Source organism: Aegilops tauschii, chromosome 1 (assembly GCF_002575655.3).
Source record: "Aegilops tauschii subsp. strangulata cultivar AL8/78 chromosome 1, Aet v6.0, whole genome shotgun sequence".
Classification (NCBI taxonomy): domain Eukaryota; kingdom Viridiplantae; phylum Streptophyta; class Magnoliopsida; order Poales; family Poaceae; genus Aegilops; species Aegilops tauschii.
In genome coordinates, this window is record NC_053035.3 from 8,962,110 (window position 1) to 8,981,446 (window position 19,337).

Here is a 19,337-nt window from a genome sequence, read left to right on the forward strand (position 1 = left end):
CTTGGAAGTCCTGGATGCTTTCCACTCTAAACTAATGTATCTACCAAACAATGTTGTGAAACTTCACAAGTCGAGATACCTCTACACATATGATGCATTGGAAACTGGAGTCAAGGCGCCTAATGGCATTCATCACTTGGCACAACTGCGGGCTCTTCAGTTTGTCAACGCCACTTCAGACTTTCTGCGTGAAGTTGCAGCTCTGACAGAGCTAAGGACATTCGGTGTCTGCAACGTGAGAACTGAACACTCTGCTGACATGAGCAATTCTATCATCAGAATGAGCCATCTTGTTCATCTCGACATTAGTGCAGCAGCAGAGGATGAGGTGTTGAGGCTGGAAGGGCTATATTTACCTCCAACCCTTTCTATGCTTTGTTTAGCAGGGCAGCTAGAAAAAACATCGATGGCTCAGCTTTTCTCTTCCTGGTCACACCTTAATAGCCTCACTCGGTTGCACCTGGCATTCTCCAATATCGATGAGGAAACATTTTCTTGTCTGTTTGTGTTACGCGGTCTACACTTTCTTGTGCTAGCCAAGGCTTTTGAAGGGAAGAGGTTGGATTTTCACGCTGGGTCATTTCCAGAACTTAGGCATCTATGGATAGTGGGCACACCACAGCTCAGCCAAGTTGGAATAGAGAAGGGTGCGATGCAAAACCTCGTTGAGCTATTGTTCGAAGACTGCCCCGAGCTAAAGTTTCTTCCTGATGGCATAGAACACCTTGCAGCCCTTGAGAAATTATATCTGGAGAACACATCAGAAGAGCTGATAGAGAAGCTTCGGCAGGACAGAGATTCAGACGAATTCAGTGAAGATATAATGAAGATTAGCCACATAAGGAATGTTACAGTTTAACTGACGCAGAAAGGAATAGTAGAAAGGATAAGGTGATACATAATCACCGCTCCAAGGTTAGTGTTTGGTGTTTCTTCCCCACTCTTTTGTGCATATACACAGCTTTTATTTACGAACCTTGTCCTATATTAGCAGAACTGCACCACTATTAGCTCCTAGTAGTGTGAATTTATTACTTACTTGTCAACTTAATCTAGCACGATCTCTCTACGTGTTCATGTGTAATCATTACCAGCTCCTAGTAGTCGACTACTCTATTAAGTAGCTTTTGAAAAGAAACAGATTCATTTAACTTTTCTTTACCGGAAAGCGATTCATTCACTCCCTAGATTGACTCACTGAATGTGCGATTTATTACCAGGTCCTGCGCTGTAATGCAAGCTCCGTTGTCTCCTTGTTACAACTCTATGAGTTCTTCCTGTCTTCTATGGAACAATGAGAGGCTCTGCAACTACAACAATGCCAAGGCAATATCGTCTTCGTCCACATACGCTGTGTGAAATAAGTAATCTGCTCATCAGTTTCTGTTGCCTGGCTACTTTCTTTGGCATTCTTAGGCATGTCTGCATGTACGCATGCATGTCTGTACCTGACGCGACAGATTCTTCGCGCGTACCTGCATGTGCTTCTTCGCTGATCCATCTTTCAGTTTGTGTACTGTAGCTGGCACTTGTAATCTATATATGCTCTAATCATTACTGAGCAATACAACTATCTATTGCTTATTATTCAGCACGCATGGCCATATGCTGGTGGAAACTCAATTTGGAAGTATGTTCTTGTAAATTAAAGACTTCATTCAATGAATTCATGATGAAATCGGGGAGCTGAGCTGTGCTCCTGCTATCGATTTTTTTTTGGGTGTATTTGTCGCAACGGAATCGGAATGTATTCAAGTTAGCTTCTCTGTGATATTGATGGAATGCTCATCGATAGTGCAAACTTCTCTCTTTTTTTTATGAAAATGGACATCAGTTGTGAGAAAAAGTATTTGCTTCTCCAAAAAGAAATAGAGGTTCTCCATTTTATTTCGAGCTTAATTTAACTGAAATTACTCCATTTGTTTCTCTCATGACAAGTGCAAGGCCAGGAAGGCAGTTTGTGACAAAGCAATGGACAACAACAATAGCAGCTGCAGTCTCAGGAACATATATCCGCACTGCTGGTGTTGGAACAGAAGACTCTTCTGCCCCATCTTGTTAGACTAAGTATATATGAGATATACATGTTGTAACACAACTTGTATTATTTTCTGGGCCTAGAGGTTCTTCATTCTGATGGTGGCTTGACTCTTACTCAGAAGAAGTACTCTCAGGATCTCCTGCGTCGTGCCGGTATGTTGCAGTGCAAGTCTGCTACGACTCCCATGTCTGCTACAGACAAACTGACAGCTCTTGCTAGTGACTTGCTTGCTCCTGAGGATGCCACAGAGTACCGCAGCATTGTGGGTGGACTGCAGTACTTGCTCATTACTCGACCAGACATATCATTTGCAGTTAACCGTGTGTGCCAGTATCTTCATGCACCACGTGATTCTCACTGGTCAACTGTTAAGCGCATCTTGCGCTATGTTCGTCACACTGGTTCATATGGTCTCCATCTTCAGCCTGCGCGTTCTGGACTGATCTCAGCATTCTCTGATGCCGACTAGGCTGGTTGTCCTGATGATCGGCGATCCACGGGGGGACATGCTGTGTTCTTTGGGCCTAACTTGATCGCCTGGCAAGCTCGCAAGCAAGCTACGGTGTCTCGGAGTAGTACCGAAGCTGAGTACAAAGTTGTTGCTAATGTCACAGCTGAGATCATGTGGGTGCAGTCATTGCTTCGAGAGTTGAAGGTCTCCCCAACTCAGCCGCCTGTTCTTTGGTGTGATAACATCAGTGCAACATACCTTTCATCCAATCCAGTATTTCATGCCCGAACGAAGCACATCGAAGTTGACTATCATTTTGTGAGGGAACGTGTTGCTCAGAAGCTCCTTCAGATTAAGTTTGTTTCTTCGAAGGATCAGCTTGCTGATATTTTCACTAAACCCTTGCCCTTGCCTTCTTTTCAAGGATGTCGTCGCAATCTTAACCTTCTGAGTGTTTCAGGACATAGTTAAGATTGAGGGAGGGTGTTAGACTAAGTATATATTAGATATACGTGTTGTAACACAACTTGTATTTGTACGGTTCCCTCTTATAAATATATGACAGCCGTACCCACCAAGGGTATCGAGCATTATTCCAAACCCTAATACATTTAACACATCTATGGGGTAACTGACAATGTCCACACATTCTTCAGACATGAAAATGTCAGCATCATTGAAATTTCCAAGCGGCACCCCTCGTCGCACGCGCACAGGTGGCATTTACAGGATTGGATTGCACGAAGCCTATGCAGCCACTACAACACGGCAGGGGGTTCCATTAAATCGGAGTTAGAAATTTTCTTCCTGCATAAGATCGAAGACCACATGCAAGAAGATCAGGCTTGGCTTTGGTTCTTGAAGGCAATTATGTAGTCCCATGACTGCGACGATTTCTTAGCAACAAAGAAGAAGAAAAATATATGTATCTTCGAGATACTTGGTGGTGCGCAGTTCTGAAAGGGAAGAATATGACAGGCTCTCCAACGATGCAGATATTTGTTTAGTTTCTGCTGCCTAGCTAGTTTCTGTGGCATGCTGAATTTTCGTCATGAGAGCATGGCCATATGATGCTGGAAACTCGACCATGATGCCGAGCCTTGATGATAGATGTCGCCATAGCGGTGGTGGTGGTGCGAAATATTTCTGGCTCTGAATTTAAGTGTTAGCACGGCGATAGTTCACTCGCTGGAATTCAGAGAGCTAGAGTATTTGGTTCTGATTCACTCGATTACAGGAATTGGAGAACAAGAAAGAGAAGGAAAGGTTGAGAGCCAGGTAGTTGGTAGCCGCCGTTGTTGACATGCCGTGATCGAACTTCGATGCCTGCACCTGATGCGACAGATTCTTCACTGATCCATCTTTCGAACTTTTCAGTCTGTGTAATGTCACTTACTCACTTGTAATCTGTATAAGATGTAACCATTGCTTTGCAATATTCATCAGGCATGCATGGTGGAACTTTGTTCATGATAGCATCGCCATATGCTGCTCGGAACCCGATCTGGAATTATGTTGCTGTACACTAAATCTGTGTTCAAATTTTCTTTTGGTCTTATTTGTCGAACTGTAATCGGAATGTATGTAACTTGGCTTTCAGTGATTTTGATGGACTGTCCATCCATAATGCAAAGTTCCTGACCTTTGTTTTTTATGACGAAAAAGGGTTTTTCCCGCTTTATATTATAAAGCAACCATCACTTACATCCAAGCAACCGATACAAACGCACACCACACACACCCAAGGCAAGGTACAAGAATGCCGGCCACCGATACACAACCTCAACGACTACCAAGCACCTACAAGATGTGCAAAAAGATCCACTTAGAGCCGACGAAGACCACAACTAAGATGAGAGATTGTTTGGGAGGATGTGCGACGGACAACACCGGACCAAGGACTCCAAGACGATGCCTCCAAGAAGGGCACGACCACGAACGTCGCCACCGTCCAATCTGAAGATGAAGTTTTCACCCAGAGCGAGACGGAGAATGGGAGCGCCACGAAGGAGCCTGCAAGGAGGAACACGGCGTCCGGACTGGGCAAGTGATGTACCCTGGCGCTTCAACCCCTTCGCCGCAACCCGGGTCCGCCAACTACCCGCAGCCATGTCGCCCGAGCGGCCATGGTTGCCTGCCCGCATCCGAGCCGCGCAATCTGACCAAGACCAACTCGACTCCCACCGCCAGGACCATCGCCCCGCCACCAAACCACCCCAAGAGCCACCAAAGGTCACGACTTTGACTAGATCCACGACATCAACCACATCCGGAACCGTCGGCGGCCATCCTGCCTCTAGAGGAACCGCAGCCAGACGTCGGTCGGGGGAAGGGGAAGAAGGAGCGGCACACGGCCACAACCGACACCCCTGTGCCGGCAACGGGGCACGCGACGGCGCACCCGTCCCTCCTACTAGGCCCCCCTCCTCCCCGAAACCACCATGTTTCGCCCACGAAGCCGATGGCCCAGACCAGTAGGAGGGCACCGGCCGTCGCCCGATGCTGAAGAGGAGGGATGGCAGAACTGCCGCCGCCGCAGCCATGAGAGGCCACCAGGGAGGTCCTCCCGTGCCGAGCGCCGCCGTCTAGCCTCAAGGGCCCGACTGGACGGGGGCCGCCCACCTCCACCGCTGCCCCACCACCATGCCGCCCGTCGTCCGACGCCACGCCATGGTCGCCGGCCTACTCCGGAGCACCGTCAAGCCCGGCATCGAGCGCTGCGTCCCAGCACGTGAGATTCGGCCCGCGCCGCACCCCCTGCGCGAGGAGACGAAGGGGCCCTGCCGCCGCCGACGACGGCTGGGCTTCGCCCGCTCGCGCTCTCTGGCGACGGCAAGGGAGAGGCGTGGATATATATATAGGCAAAACTTTAGTCCCGGTTCGTGTCTAAAACCGGGACTAATGGCCTAACCTTTAGTCCTGGTTGGGTGCTGGAACCGGGACTAAACGTCCCAGCCGAACCGGGACCGATGCCTGCCGAGGCCCGGCCGGCGTCCTAGCCGCTCGAACCGGGACCGAAACTCCCATTAGTCCCGATTCATAACACGACCGGGACTAATGCTCTAATCTGACCAGGACCAAAGCCCTGTTTTCTACTAGTGGAGGGGTGAGAGGAGGAGGAGAAGGGAGGCCGCGGCGCTAGGGTTGGCCTCCCGGACGCTCGCTGGAGTGTCGCGGGATGGAGGAGAGGGATTGGAATATCCAGACTGCGGCTATTTGTTTTTAGAAGAAAAGGAATACAAAGTTGTCCAAACAAAGATTTGCTTTTCCAGCAAGGAATATTTTCTCTTTCTCTCTCCTTTCCCATCATCAGGGGAAATCCTTCCGAGGACTTGGCCTCAAGTGGTTCAAACATGTTTTTTTGTGGGTCGAAATTTGCATCTAATAGTAATAAAACAAATAAATAAATAAGCAATTGTATAATTTAAACTTAACTGAAATTACTCTGTTTGTGTTCCTCTAATGACAAGTGCAGACCCATGAAGGCAGTATGTGACGGGGGCTGCCACTTGCCAATAGTACAAAGCAAAGCAGTGGAGAACAACAATGGCAGCTTCAAGACCACATCAGCATTTCTTTTTTTTCTAGGCAATTCATCAGCATTTCGGGAACTGGGACTTCTGCCCCGTCTACTGGGTAACTGATAGTGTCCACACATTCTTCAAACTTGGCCAACATCAGTGTTACTGGAATTTCCACACGGCGCCCCTCATCACACGCGCACAAGTGGCATTCGGCAGGACTGGATTGCACCAAGTCTATGCAGCCACTACAGCACGGCAGGGGGTTCCATTAAATCAGATTTGGAATTTTCTTTTTCCTGCCTACGATCAAAGGCGACATGTAAGGAAGATCAGCTGTGGCCTGTGGGTCTGGTTATCAAATGCAAATATGTAATTCCATGACCGCGGCAATTTCTTAGCAGCAAAGAGCAAAAAAATGTATCTATGTCTTCGCGTACTTGAGGGTGCACAATCCCGAACGGGAGAATATCAGGGACGCCCAAATAATGTCAATTATGCAGCTGGGAACTCAACCATCTATTTGAATGATGTTGTTGTAAACTAAAACTGTGTTTCAATAAATTCATGAAAAGAAATTGGAGACCAATGGTTTTATGGATCTATCATATGCAAAAGAAAAAATGTATGCAGGCTTGCTTCTCAGTGACAATGTTCATCCATAAAAATGTATGTTACTGCCAGCAGAATAAAATACAAAGTTTCTCTGAAAATGTTTCTCAACAAGAAAAAGGCATTATTTTGTCACCTCTCCCAAACTTATTTGTATCGAGAATCTACCGAAAAAGGCTTTCGCCCCGCTTTATAAATAAAGCAATGACCAACAACATCCAGGTACAGACGCACACCACCACAACACACGCACACACCCAAGGCGGGATACATAGGCGCTCAGCGCAACAACACGACCCCAAGCACTACTCGAGCAACCGGGGCTCCACCAGTGAACACGCCACCACGAAGAGATGCAGCCGCATACGACGAGTCGTGGGCCCCAAGACGGTGCCTTCAGAAAGGGTACGACACGGGAGCGCCGCCACCGCCCAATCCGAGGATCAAGGTTTCCCCCGGAACCACACGACAGACAATGAGAGCCGCAACGACGCCTTCAAGAAGAGAACGAGCTACGCTGCCGGCGGTCTGTCCGAAGATAGAGCAGGTTTTCACCCCGGCCAATACTCACTGCCATCGAACGCCGCCCACACGGCCATGGCCACCGGGAAGCACCAAGCGACGGGCTCTGCCCGTGAGCACCGCGCAACCACCACCAGGGCCGCCGCCTCGGAATCCAAGACCTAGGAACCACCTCACCCGACACCCGCCGCTACCCCAACGGAAGAGACGATCGGATCCCGGGGCACACAAGTCCATCGATTCGTCCTACAGCTTCGGGCGCGAGACGAGCTTGGTCCTGCTGCCGGGCGCGAGACAAGCTCGGTCCTGCTGCCAGGCGTGAGACGGGCTCGGTCCTGCTGCCGGGCGCGAGACGAGGAGGTCCTTCTGCCGGGCGCGAGACGAGCGCGGTCCTGCTGCCCGAGCAAGGGACTAGCGATGGGTTGCAGCAGGGAGAGGACCATCCCACCGACGAAGATTGCGCCCGGGCATCAAGAAGAGGGGTCGAAGCTCTTCATAGGCCGCTCACCAACGGGCCGACGCCGAAGAAGTCCAGCCGTCGCCGTGAGACGATCCTGACCACCGCCATGAGCCACCACCACGCCGTGGTAGCCCACATCCCCGCTGAGCGCAGTCCGCGGCACCTGCCATCGCCGGATCGGCCGGGGGCCGGCAGGTCCACCACCACCAGGGAGCACTGCAGCAAGGGCAGCCACCGGAGCAGGCCACCACCTGCGGGGAGCCAGAGCACCGCCACCACAAGGGGCCAGAGCACCCAAGCCGCAGCCGCGACAGATCTGGGTCGCGCCCAAATGCTGCCGCCGCCGGGAGCAGGGCACGCCCCCAGCCCGGCCCAGCCACTCACGCCGCCGCGCCCTGAGCCAGCGCTGCGCCGCCACCCAACAAGGATGGCCCGCGCCATCCAGCACCGCGCGGGGGAGGAAGAGGCCCCGCCGCCCGAGCTGGTCAGGCTTTGCCCGCCAGCACGCTGGGGCGGCGGCTAGGGGAGGGAGAACCAAGGAGGGGGCCGAGCTCCGCGGGCTAGGGTTTCTCCCCGGGCGGCGCTCGCGGGAGCGGCCAGGGAGGGGAGGGAGCATGGGAGGGGAGGGAAGGGAGTATCGAGAATTTACTGTTCAAGCAATATTTTTCATCAGAATTTATCAAGAGTAATGAACAAACAAATAAACTGATGTAACATTTCAAACTTATTTTTAGTTGGTCTGCACAGCAAGCAAGGCAGTTTGTACAAAGCATTTATCCTGGGTTGGTACTGTTATAACCATAACTTTTACAGATAAGGCAGCACTCCATGATACATAGATATACATGCAAATATACATACATAAATTATAGTACAACCCACTGTATATACCTCACACATCGTCTTCCTCGTATACTGCAGACAGTTCCACCCATTGTACATAAATTATAGTACCACATGGATGTGCCCTTCGTCGCAGAAAAAACGGCCTTGAGGGCCTCTCCAGGCCATCGGTACCAGCCTCCAAAATCCCAATGACCTCGCTCATCGTTAGCCGATCGCGAGACCTCATCTGAATACACCATAATCTGACAACGCATAGCTTCTTCTGCAGCTCGTGCATGTCAGCAGCAACAGGTGATATCTCCTCGCCCGCTTCTTCTTGAGTCATCCGGTCCTACACCCATATTGCTTAAATTAATGACTGCATTTGATGAATTCACGATAAAATCAAGGAGGTGAACTGACCTCTGTTATTGATTTTTTTAGGGTTCTTATGTGTCGCATCAGAATCAGAATGTATGTAAGTTAACTTCTCAGTGATGTTGATGGAATGTCCACCCGTAATGCAAAGTTCCTCAATTTTCTACAAAGCTCTTTTTCTCATCTGTCCCATCACAGGGGAAAAATCCTTCCTTCTGAGGAATCGGACGAAATTTGTATATAAGAGTCAAATAAATAAACAGTCATATATGTTGAACTTGACTGAAATTACTCTATTGTTTCTGCAATAACAAGTGCATGACCAGCAAGGCAGTTTGTGACAGGGACTGCCACTTGCTAGTAGCTTCAGTCTTAGGGCCACATAGAACATTGCTGGAGCTGGAACACAAGATTTTTCTGCCCCGTCTACTGGGTAACAGACAGTGTCCACATATTCTTCAGACATTGCAACGTCAGTGTTACTAGAACTTCCATGCTGCGACGGCACCCCTTGTCGCACACACAAGTACCATTTGACAGGACTGGATTGCGCCAAGTCCATGCATCCACTACAACACGGCAGGGGGTTCCATTAAAAAACGTATGTAAGCTTGCTTCTCAGTGACAATGTTCATCCATAAAATGTATGTTACTGCTAGCAGAATGAAAGACAAGAAATTCTCGGTAAATATTTCTCAACAAGAAAAAGGCTTCTTTTGTGACGTCTCACGAACTTATTTGTATAGAGAGGTTGTTGTTCAAGCAATATTTTCCCTTTGAATTTGTATCGAGAGCAATGAACAAACAAATAGATCGACGTAAGGTTTAAAACTTATTTAAAGTTGCCCTGCACAGCAAGCAAGGCAGCTTGTACAAAGCATTTATACTGGGTCGTTACAATTACAACCATAACTTTGACTCCCGCTGTTCTAAAATATTTGAAGTTATAGGTTTGTCCTAAGCCAAACTTCTTTGAAGTTTGACCAACTTTATAGAAAAAATTGCTAATATCTATGTTATGATGAATCTAATGAAGTTAATTTAGTGTTGTAGATGTTGGTATATTTTTCTACATACTTGGTCAAATTTAAAGAGGTTTAACTTAAGGCAAACCTAGAACTTCGAATATGTTGGAACAGAGTCTGTTTCAGTCCCAGCATATTCAGAATCGCTGGAGTTGGAACAAAAGACTTTGCTTACTCTTCTGCCCCCTCAGCTGGGTAACAACAGGGGCCACATATTCCATCTCTAGGCTGGCAATGTCATTGTTGCTGGAATTTCCACGCACAAGTGGCATTTGACAGGACTGGGTTGCAGCAAGTATATGCAACCACGACAACACACATAGGGTTCCATTAAATCAACCAGTAGATCAGCAGTATTTCCATGACCGCGACGATTTTTTAGCTGCACAGAAGAAAAACAACCATACGTTCGCGTGCTTGGCGGTGCGCAGACCTGAAGGAGGGAATATGACAGGCTATGCAACAATTCAAATATGTGTGAATTTCTGTTGCCTAGCTAGTTTCTTTGGCATGCTCAACTTTGTTCATGAGAGATTAATTGGTCAACCTGCAGGAGAGATGTTGCTGTAAACTAAAACTGTATTTCAATGAACAAGGTGATGAAACTGGGGAGCTGAGTCCGTTTCAAGAAAAAATAAAAATTGGGGAGCTGAGTTGTGCTTCTATTATCCAGCAAAACAAAAACAAAAAACTTGCCTTATCTGTCGCACCGGAATCAGGATGTTAGCAACAATGCTAATCCACAATGCATGTTACTGACAGCAGAATGAAATACAATTTTTCTCTAAAAATGTTTCTCTACAAGAAAAAGGCGGCCTTTTGTCACCTCTCACAAGCTTATTTGTATCAAGAATTTACTGTTGAAGCAATATTTTCCATCAGAATTTATCAAGAGCAGTGAACAAACAAACAAACTGATGTAACATTTCAAACTTATTTGAAGTTGCTCCGCACAGCAACCAAGGCAGTTTGTACAAAGCCTTTACACTGGGTTGGTACTGTTACAACCGTAACTTTTACAGTGCATCACTCCATGATACATACATATACATGCATAAATTATAGTACCACACATTGTATATATACCTCACACATTGTCTTCCTCTGACACCACACTCAATTCCTCCTCCGAGACCGCCGACAGCTCGGAAGTGAACTGGTAAGAGTCCTCCACATGGATGTGCCCTTCGTCGCAGAAAAACGGCCTCGAAGGCATCTGTAGGCCATCAACCCCAGCCTCCAGGATCTCAATGACCTCGCTCATCGTCGGCCGATCACGAGATCTCATCTGAATACACCACAATCCGACAACGCATAGCTTCTTCTCTAGCTCATGCATGTCAGCAGCAACATCAGATATCTCGCCTGCTTCTTCCTGAGTCAGCCGGTCGTACACCCATGAAGGGTAGTACGCCTGGCTTGAGGACCCCATGTTTGGATCAGCATTCCTTCTCCCGCCGGCCATCTCCAGCAGCAACATCCCGAAGCTGTACACATCGGACTTGCTGGATATGACGCCGAAGCTCCGGGATATCATCTCAGGGGCTATGTAGCCGACGGTTCCCCGCATGGCGCTCAAAGGCACAAAACTGTCACCCCTCGGGTACAGCTTGGCGAGCCCGAAATCAGCGACCTTTGGGACGAAATTGCTGTCGAGAAGGATATTGTGCGGCTTGATGTCAAAGTGCAGAATCTGCATGTCGCAACCCTGGTGTAGGTAGTTGATCCCCCTGGCAATGCCTAGAGCGATCTCGTTGAGCTTCTCCCATGAGAAGCTCTTCTCGGTAGAGAAGATGTACTTGTCCAGAGAACCATTTGGCATGTACTCGTAGACTAAGGCCCTTCGCATTTCCTCCGAGCAGAACCCCACCAAACGCACAACGTTGACATGGTGGATCCTGCCGATGGTGGAGACCTCGCTGATGAAATCTTCTCCATTGCAGTTTGAGTTGCCCTCTAGCATCTTCACGGCGACATGGACACCGCCTGGAAGAAGCACACCCTTGTACACAGAGCCGTAGCCCCCTTGGCCCAATTTATCTCTGAAATGGCTTGTGACTGCAACTATATCTGTGTAGGAGTACCTCGCCGGGCCAATCATTTGTTGAATCCTGAGGAACTTCTCAACTGCATCAATTATGATCCTTGTTTTCATGTACTTGTAGGCTAGGAATATCCATACAGCCAGGGGTGCCAACAAGAACCTGCACAGTACTGCACAACAAGTCGACAGATATGGACATAAGTTAAAAGAATGTAAATTCTTTTTCGAACGTCAAATGTGTATACAATTCTCACGTACCAAAAAAGAACTGGTGGATAGCAATAGCAGATACTAAGGTTGCAGTAATCAAAAACAACTTTGTTGTGTAGTAGTAATCATCGTTAGAGCTCCCAATCATGCATTCTAAGAAGTGCACCTCACTCCAGAAAATAGCATGAGTACAATTAACAATGCTTGTGCCAGATATTTGCTCCTTGAAGTAGCTGCAAATGATACAATTGAAAATAAATTTTAATGCAGGCTGCCACCGTCAGGTTGGCTTAACAGCCCCAAGTCAATTCTTCAAGAGAATAGGGAAATGAGAAACTAAACTCAGGAGGAAATGGAACAACGGGGTGATCACCTGATTGAATTGTTGAGGCATAAATTGATGTTCTTTCTTAACATCACAGAAGTAGAAGGCCTCCTGTAAATGGTGTCCACAGGAAACTGGACAGTAAACCCCTTACTTATGAATTGTGTGATATCTGCATAACTTGCATTCTGTAGCTGTCCCCAATCAGAGGAGTACTCGTCAGTGTCGTTACCAAATGGAATCTCTCCCAGGTATCCACAGTAAGGTTCAAGATCTTCAACCGCACAATATGCGTAATTAGACACCCAGACATAAACATGTGAATTTTTGGCTCTCTGGCAAGCAACAGGCTTGTATGCACTTTTATTCATTACTGCTCTTGAACAATTAGCAAAACATGCTCTGTCATAACTCCGAGTGGCCAAATACCGAAAGCCAGGTGGTGAAACTGAATCAATTCCGCCCAAGTATCTACCAAAGTATGTAATGTATGTACCAAAGTAAGGAAGGTGATTCCACAGTGGAAGAGGGCAGCTGCTACTGGTATTGAAGTTGGGATCCATGACCCAGAAGTAGGAACCAGTGTAGTTGATGGCAGTCACATAGTATGTTCCTTTGTTGATGTGAATCGTAGCCTTGCTACTGGTGCAACCCAGCTCGTATTCTTCAACACCACACTCACGAGGATCACCTCGTCGACGGAAAGGATATGATATGTCTCGGAGATGTCCACAGGAGAACAGTGAGCATCCATCATCTCCTCCCTGGACATGATAATCTGCTACAAAAACAACAAGAAGGATGAAGACAGTGAAGGATTGTAGGGTAATAGAATGATGAAATGCACCAGGGTTCCCCATGTAAGCTTCACAGATGCACTAGGGACTTGATATCCTGGTTTGTTCTGTTAAGAGTACTAAGGAGGGGAAGGGATCGACATCAACTAGTTGATCATATCCAGCTGTATATACTAATATGACTTCATTGGTATATACACGAAGTGTGAAAGAGGAAGATATTCTCTCGATTGTGTGGCTAGGAACAGAAGACGACCCAGTCGGAGTCTTCTGTTAAGTAGAGGAAGATATTTCTCTCCCATTGTGTAGCTAGGAACAAAAGACGACTCGAGGCTTGAAGTCTTCTGTCCCATGACAATGACAGTATCAAAGAATTTCCACAAAATGCAAAATGCCAATCAAAACATATTTATTGCTCATGCAATAAGGGACTGTACAGAAGCAAGTCTGCAATCACACTCAAACCACTAGAACATCACAGGTGTTAGCATTTGAAATCTACTCCTCGGGCATAACTATCCATAGAGCATAACTCCAGGTGAAGGGACACAACAAGAACTTCGACAAGAAGGGAATAAAACTTCGAGAGAAAGCAAAACACGATTGCTTCCGAAACAAATGACTGGTGAGCACCCATATTCTCCACCCTGGGCATGATCTGCGGTAAAAACTGCAAAGGATGGAGAAGACAGTGAAGGATTGCAAAGTAATAGAAGGATGAAATGCACCAGAGTTCCCCATGAAAGATTCACATATGCACTAGGGACTTGATATCCTATTTAGTTCTGTTATTAAGAGTCCTGATTAATCACTGGGCAAGGGGTCGACACCGACAAGTTGATCATATCCAGCTGTACATGTCAATTAATAGTGTGAGTGGGCACTGGTATATGCATGACGTGCAGAAGAGGGAAATATGCTCTCGATTGTGTAGCTAGGAGCAGAAGACGACCCACACTTGGAGTCTTGTGTCCCATCACTGTAATTCATTTTTTCCGGGGATATTTTCCACACTGCCAGCGGCCAGTACTCAACCAAGTCTGCTCTCCTCATCCTCAAGCCTATAGACGAATAAGTGATGTTTCCTTTTGCACTTCTTCCTCTTCTTCTTCTTGCTCAACATCTTGGTACATAAAGATGAGTAAATTACTTGCCATAGCGCTCCTGCTGCTGCCTCTGATCAACCAAGGAATCTACTTGGCCACGGCATGGGATGATCAAGATTTCTTCAAATACTGCCCACCGTCCCAGTGCAGCCAAGATGGCCCAGAGGTCAGGTTTCCTTTCTGCCTTGAATCCAGCAATACATCAGCAGCAGCAGCAGCATCATGTGGATGTGCCGGTAGATCAATCAGGAAGTTAGCATGCTCTGGGCGAGACACCATCCTTTTTCACCCAATTCTTGGCCCGTACAATGTCAGCGCCATAGATTACGGACGTTCTTCCATGAAGCTCATCCCGCTTGTAGACCCTTGTTTCGTGCTACAGCAGAAGCCTGTCATCTCCAGAAGCTCATCATCTCCACAGGCTGATGTTATTAACTATGAGATGCCATGTCTTTACCTATGGAATTCTTCCTTAGTACGCTGTTCAAGAGAGTTCACACCTGGTGCTGCCGATAGAATTGCTGGCCCAGTCTCCTGCCTTAGCAACACAACACAATTCTTTTATTTGGTGTATGGTTATGAAGACATGTCTCTTCTTCCGTTGGAGTGCAAGGTCGTCCCACTCTCAGATGGTGTCGGTGGCGGTCTGATACCCATGTACATGTTTGAGGACCCAATGTCAGACACGCTCTTCTCACCGTCCTTCAAGGAAAGCACAGAGAGAATCCTCAGTTTTGCTGAGATGACAGTGTATTGGTATGATTACTCCGATTGCGCAGAATGTGAACGCAGTGGGGGACGCTGCGCGTTCAGCTCACAAAGGGATAGACAATTCTGCATGCCCGGCCCACATGGTATGAGTCAAAAACCATATATAACATCATTCTGTTTTATTCTGTACTAAAGTTGTGAAATCAATTATGATTTTACTTTACAATTTACTCAGTCTACAGCTCCATGTGTTTGAATCTCCATGGGATTTTCGGTCAACTAAGTTTTTTTCAAAATTAGCATCACAAATCCTGCTCGAGCAATCACACTGAAGGACCCGGACAAAAACCTGAGCAATAATCCAGCAGGAAAATAATATGTTTTGTTCATCTATCAGACACTACTGGCCTTAAATAATCCGGAACTCTTTAGTCAATTAACATGCATGGCTGCACCTCCTGCTGCGCTTGAGCAGCCACCATTGGCATGCCTACAACCGCAGGAAGCTGGGATTGATGGAATTTGGGCAGGTTTAGAGGGAGCGGCGAGCAGAGTAAGGGAGAAAACCAGACTGCCACTGGGTGCAGATGCATGTGACTGCAGGCATTTTCTGAACAAAAGTTGCCCAGTAGGTCAAAGGGCCTTAAGTTGACTCTAACTGTTGTATGCATGGCAAAAATGTTAGAAAAACTAATAGGCCAGTGGCACTATCATAAATAGCACCAAAACAATACAAATTTCCCCAAAAAGGAAATTTGGTTGATAAGTTGTGACAGATTCTCTCTCTCTCTCTCTCTCTCTCTCTCTCTCTCTCTCTCTCTTCTAGAAAAGGCATCCATAAATAGCATGGTATATTTGTTCCTCATATACTAGGGCAATGTACTGCAGCCACGGTAGACAACACTCAATTTATCTGTTCTACATTTGTTTGTAAATATAATTTCTTTCTGCTTATCTCATTCTCTTTCTTGGTATTTGCAGGTTCACGTATCAAAGTCATTGCAGGTACTGCTCCAACCAAGTCTTTTTAGCTTCAAAATATAATGGAGAAAATAAAAGCTTTCTGTTGTACAAATTCTTATTACTCTGACTCTTGACATCCTCTTATCATAACAAATAGTACTAAATAACGGCATTTAAGTCCTGGTGCAATGTGCTGATGACGTATTGTTTGCTTATTCAGCTACATCATCGGTGGCTGCATTTGTTCTTCTTTTGTTGACGGTGGCCACTGTGCTTTATCTTTCACTCAAGACAAGATATAATGCGGAGATACATATGAAGGTTGAAATGTTTCTCAAAACATATGGAACATCAAAACCGACAAGGTACACTTTCTCTGAAGTTAAGAAGATGGCACGACGGTTTAAGGAAAAATTAGGGCAGGGAGGATTTGGAAGTGTGTACAAAGGCGAGCTACCAAATGGAGTGCCTGTGGCAGTCAAGATGCTAGAGAACTCTACAGGAGAGGGAGAATCATTCATCAATGAAGTTGCAACCATCGGATTAATCCACCATGCCAATATCGTCCGCCTCCTGGGATTTTGTTCCGAAGGAATGAGACGGGCTCTTATTTATGAATTCATGCCTAATGAGTCACTAGAGAAATACATATTCTCTGATGACTCTAATATTTTTCAGAATCTTCTAGTACCAGAGAAGCTCCTAGATATTGCTTTAGGCATCGCCCGAGGTATGGAGTACTTACATCAAGGGTGCAACCAGCGCATCCTCCACTTTGACATCAAGCCTCACAATATCTTGCTGGATTACAACTTCAATCCAAAGATCTCAGACTTTGGCCTGGCCAAGTTGTGTGCAAGGGACCAAAGCATCGTCACCTTAACAGCAGCAAGAGGCACAATGGGCTATATTGCACCAGAGCTATACTCTCGGAACTTTGGGGGAGTATCGTACAAGTCAGACGTGTACAGTTTCGGCATGCTGGTGCTAGAAATGGTGAGCGGGAGGAGGAATTCAGACCCAAGAATCGGGAGCCAGGACGATGTTTACCTCCCTGAGTGGATCTACGAGAAAGTGATCAATGGGGAGGAGTTGGCGCTTACTTTGGAAACGACTCAAGAAGAGAAAGACAAGGTGAGGCAGCTGGCTGTGGTGGCACTGTGGTGCATCCAGTGGAACCCAAGAAACCGGCCGTCGATGACAAAGGTCGTGAACATGTTAACGGGGAGGCTGCAGAGTTTGCAGATGCCCCCGAAGCCTTTTGTCTCATATGAAAATGAACCTATGCCATAAATCAAAACAGGGACTACCATACTCTGTCAACATTCAGGGACTACCATGCTCTGTCAACACTGTATTTCTATACTTTCAGTCCATATAATAGGTCTGGAGATGTATGAATAATCACTGGTCACTACCATTGTAATAGTACTCTACTAGTTGTTTGCAAGACACGCAGATTCACAATTGGACTTGTATTTTAACAGCTACACCCATATTTATCTTCAAAAGTAGCAAATACTCTGTTGATTACCTTATTCTGCCTCCACTCCCATATTTCTCTGCATCTGACAGTTAGTAGATCTCCTCTTATGATGTCCTTTGGAGCACAAAGTGAATGTGATCCACATTCACTCGTTTCACTTATCTCATCTGCAATTCGATAAAATGACATCAAACATCCACATCAATTGGAGCTTCACTTATTTGCAAGATAGGCAGATTACCTTATTCGATCTCCACTCGCATACTTCTCTGCATTGCAGTCCGTCCACATCTGACAATTAGTGGATCTCCTCTTTGCACTTTAAGCATAGATTAAAATCGCGGGAGAAACGATTTTGCGGCGGCCTCTCCCAGCAGCTATAGCGGCCGCCATAGCGGGCAATCGCAGCAAATAGCGGAAATTTTTCTGGTGGAAGAGATGATTTCTAAAGGGTTTGCTCATTGTTGAGCCATTTAGAGGGATTTGTGGGGGATTTTGCGGCAGCAGCCATAGCGTAGCGGCGAGGCTCCCAGCCAGCTATAGCGCAGTTATAGCGGCTATTTCGCGGGCTATTTGAATCTATGACTTTAAGTGATATCTGACGGAGCTTTTCCTGTCCAGCACAAGGTGAATGTGATCCAGGTTCACTTACTTCACTTGTGTCGTCTGCAACTCGATAAAATGGCATCGATGCATCAAACATCCACATCAATTCGAGCTTCACTTATTTCATCATCAGTATAATAACAAACTAATACGGAGTAGGTCCGAAACTGTGGGAGGGATCGAAAATCTGAGGAGTGATGTACCTCTTGTTCTTGAAATGTGTGTGTGAGAGAGAGGAACCGAATCGCGGCTGCTGCTGCTTGCTGCGGTTGCGGACTGCTGCTACCTGACCGCTGATTCAGTCACCGATGTGGAGGGCGACGGCCGGGGGTCACCTCCCTGCCGGCTGCTCTTGCTGGGTTGGGGAAACCGGCACATGCTTGCTGACGTTGGAAGCGGACGGCCGGCGGAAGTCGTGGGCGGCGGTGGGGGAAGAACCGTGGAGGCGGCTGGGACGGATGAGAATGGTGGATATAGGATCCCCGGCCAGAAAGGCAGTTTGTGACAAAGCAGTGGATAACAACAATAGTAGCTTCAGTCTCAGGACCATATATCAGCACTGCTGTTGTTCGAGAACATCAGCAGCATCCCATCTACTGTGTAACTGACAATGCTTTCAACTGTCAGCATTACTGAAATTTCCAAGAGGAACCCCTCGTTGCACTGCGCACAGGTGGCATTTACAGGACGGGGTTGCACCAAGCCTATGCAGCCACCCTGCATAAGATCGAAGACTACATGCAAGAAGATCAGCCTTGGTTCTGGTTCTTGAAGGCAAATTATGTAGTTCCATGACCACCATGATTTCTTAGCTGCAAAGAAGAAGAAAAACTATATGTATCTTCGGGGTACTTGGTGGTGCGCAGTTCTGAAAGGGGAGAATATTTGTTTAGTTTCTGCTGAGATGAGAGGCTCTGCAACAATGCAAATATTTGTTTAGTTTCTGCTGCCTAGCTAGTTTCTGTGGCATACTGAACTTTGTTCATGAGAGCATGCATGGCCATATGATGCTGGAAACTCGACCTGGATTGATGTTGTTGTAAGCCAAAACTGTGGCAAATCCATTGCAACTTACAGATTGGCGATCTGCTGCCGATTTGCTGGCTTCCAGGAGCTGAATTCCGCCGCCACCGAGACCTTGATGTCCTCCTAGAGTCCCTTGAGTAGCTACTTGAGACCAGCTTTGGTGAGGCTCCATCGCATCCCATTGTAGTCAATCTGCTCACAGCTCACTGTGTCCGTGTCTCGATGGTA

The 19,337-nt window shown here is 47.0% G+C and overlaps 2 protein-coding genes across 4 annotated transcripts; one reads left to right on the top strand and one right to left on the bottom strand.

Moving 5' to 3' along the window:
- Positions 1-10,750: 10,750 nt before the first annotated feature.
- On the bottom strand, positions 10,751-14,908 carry LOC109766045 (LEAF RUST 10 DISEASE-RESISTANCE LOCUS RECEPTOR-LIKE PROTEIN KINASE-like 2.3). Of its 3 annotated transcripts, XM_073506085.1 has the most exons (5): positions 14,132-14,908; positions 13,617-13,833; positions 12,463-13,520; positions 12,138-12,322; positions 10,751-12,049 (listed from the first exon to the last, which is right to left on the bottom strand). In XM_073506085.1, exons 3-5 carry the CDS (start codon positions 13,272-13,274, stop codon positions 10,923-10,925), a joined length of 2,124 nt encoding a protein of 707 aa, XP_073362186.1. In that variant the 5' UTR covers positions 13,275-13,520; positions 13,617-13,833; positions 14,132-14,908; the 3' UTR covers positions 10,751-10,922. The 3 variants fall into 3 exon arrangements, with proteins under 3 accessions (XP_073362186.1, XP_073362188.1, XP_020180403.1); XM_073506087.1 differs by lacking the exons at positions 13,617-13,833; positions 14,132-14,908 and having other exon boundaries at positions 12,463-13,192; positions 13,262-13,361; XM_020324814.4 differs by lacking the exons at positions 13,617-13,833; positions 14,132-14,908 and having other exon boundaries at positions 12,463-13,567.
- On the top strand, positions 14,324-17,532 carry LOC109766049 (rust resistance kinase Lr10). Its single transcript, XM_020324818.4, has 3 exons — positions 14,324-15,171; positions 16,010-16,033; positions 16,212-17,532. The coding sequence occupies exons 1-3, from the start codon at positions 14,349-14,351 to the stop codon at positions 17,282-17,284; spliced, it is 1,920 nt and encodes a 639-aa protein (XP_020180407.1). The 5' UTR covers positions 14,324-14,348; the 3' UTR covers positions 17,285-17,532.
- The last annotated feature ends 1,805 nt before the right edge of the window (positions 17,533-19,337 follow it).

Coding starts and splice junctions, on each gene's coding strand:
- LOC109766049 (XM_020324818.4), top strand. CDS start 14,349: ATGAGTAAATTACTTGCCATAGCGCTCCTGCTGCTGCCTCTGATCAAC. Junction 15,172..16,009: donor CTGCATGCCCGGCCCACATG/GTATGAGTCAAA, acceptor TGGTATTTGCAG/GTTCACGTATCAAAGTCATT. Junction 16,034..16,211: donor ACGTATCAAAGTCATTGCAG/GTACTGCTCCAA, acceptor TTGCTTATTCAG/CTACATCATCGGTGGCTGCA.
- LOC109766045 (XM_073506085.1), bottom strand. CDS start 13,274: ATGGGGAACCCTGGTGCATTTCATCATTCTATTACCCTACAATCCTTC. Junction 12,323..12,462: donor TGCCTCAACAATTCAATCAG/GTGATCACCCCG, acceptor TATCATTTGCAG/CTACTTCAAGGAGCAAATAT. Junction 12,050..12,137: donor TATCCACCAGTTCTTTTTTG/GTACGTGAGAAT, acceptor CTTGTTGTGCAG/TACTGTGCAGGTTCTTGTTG.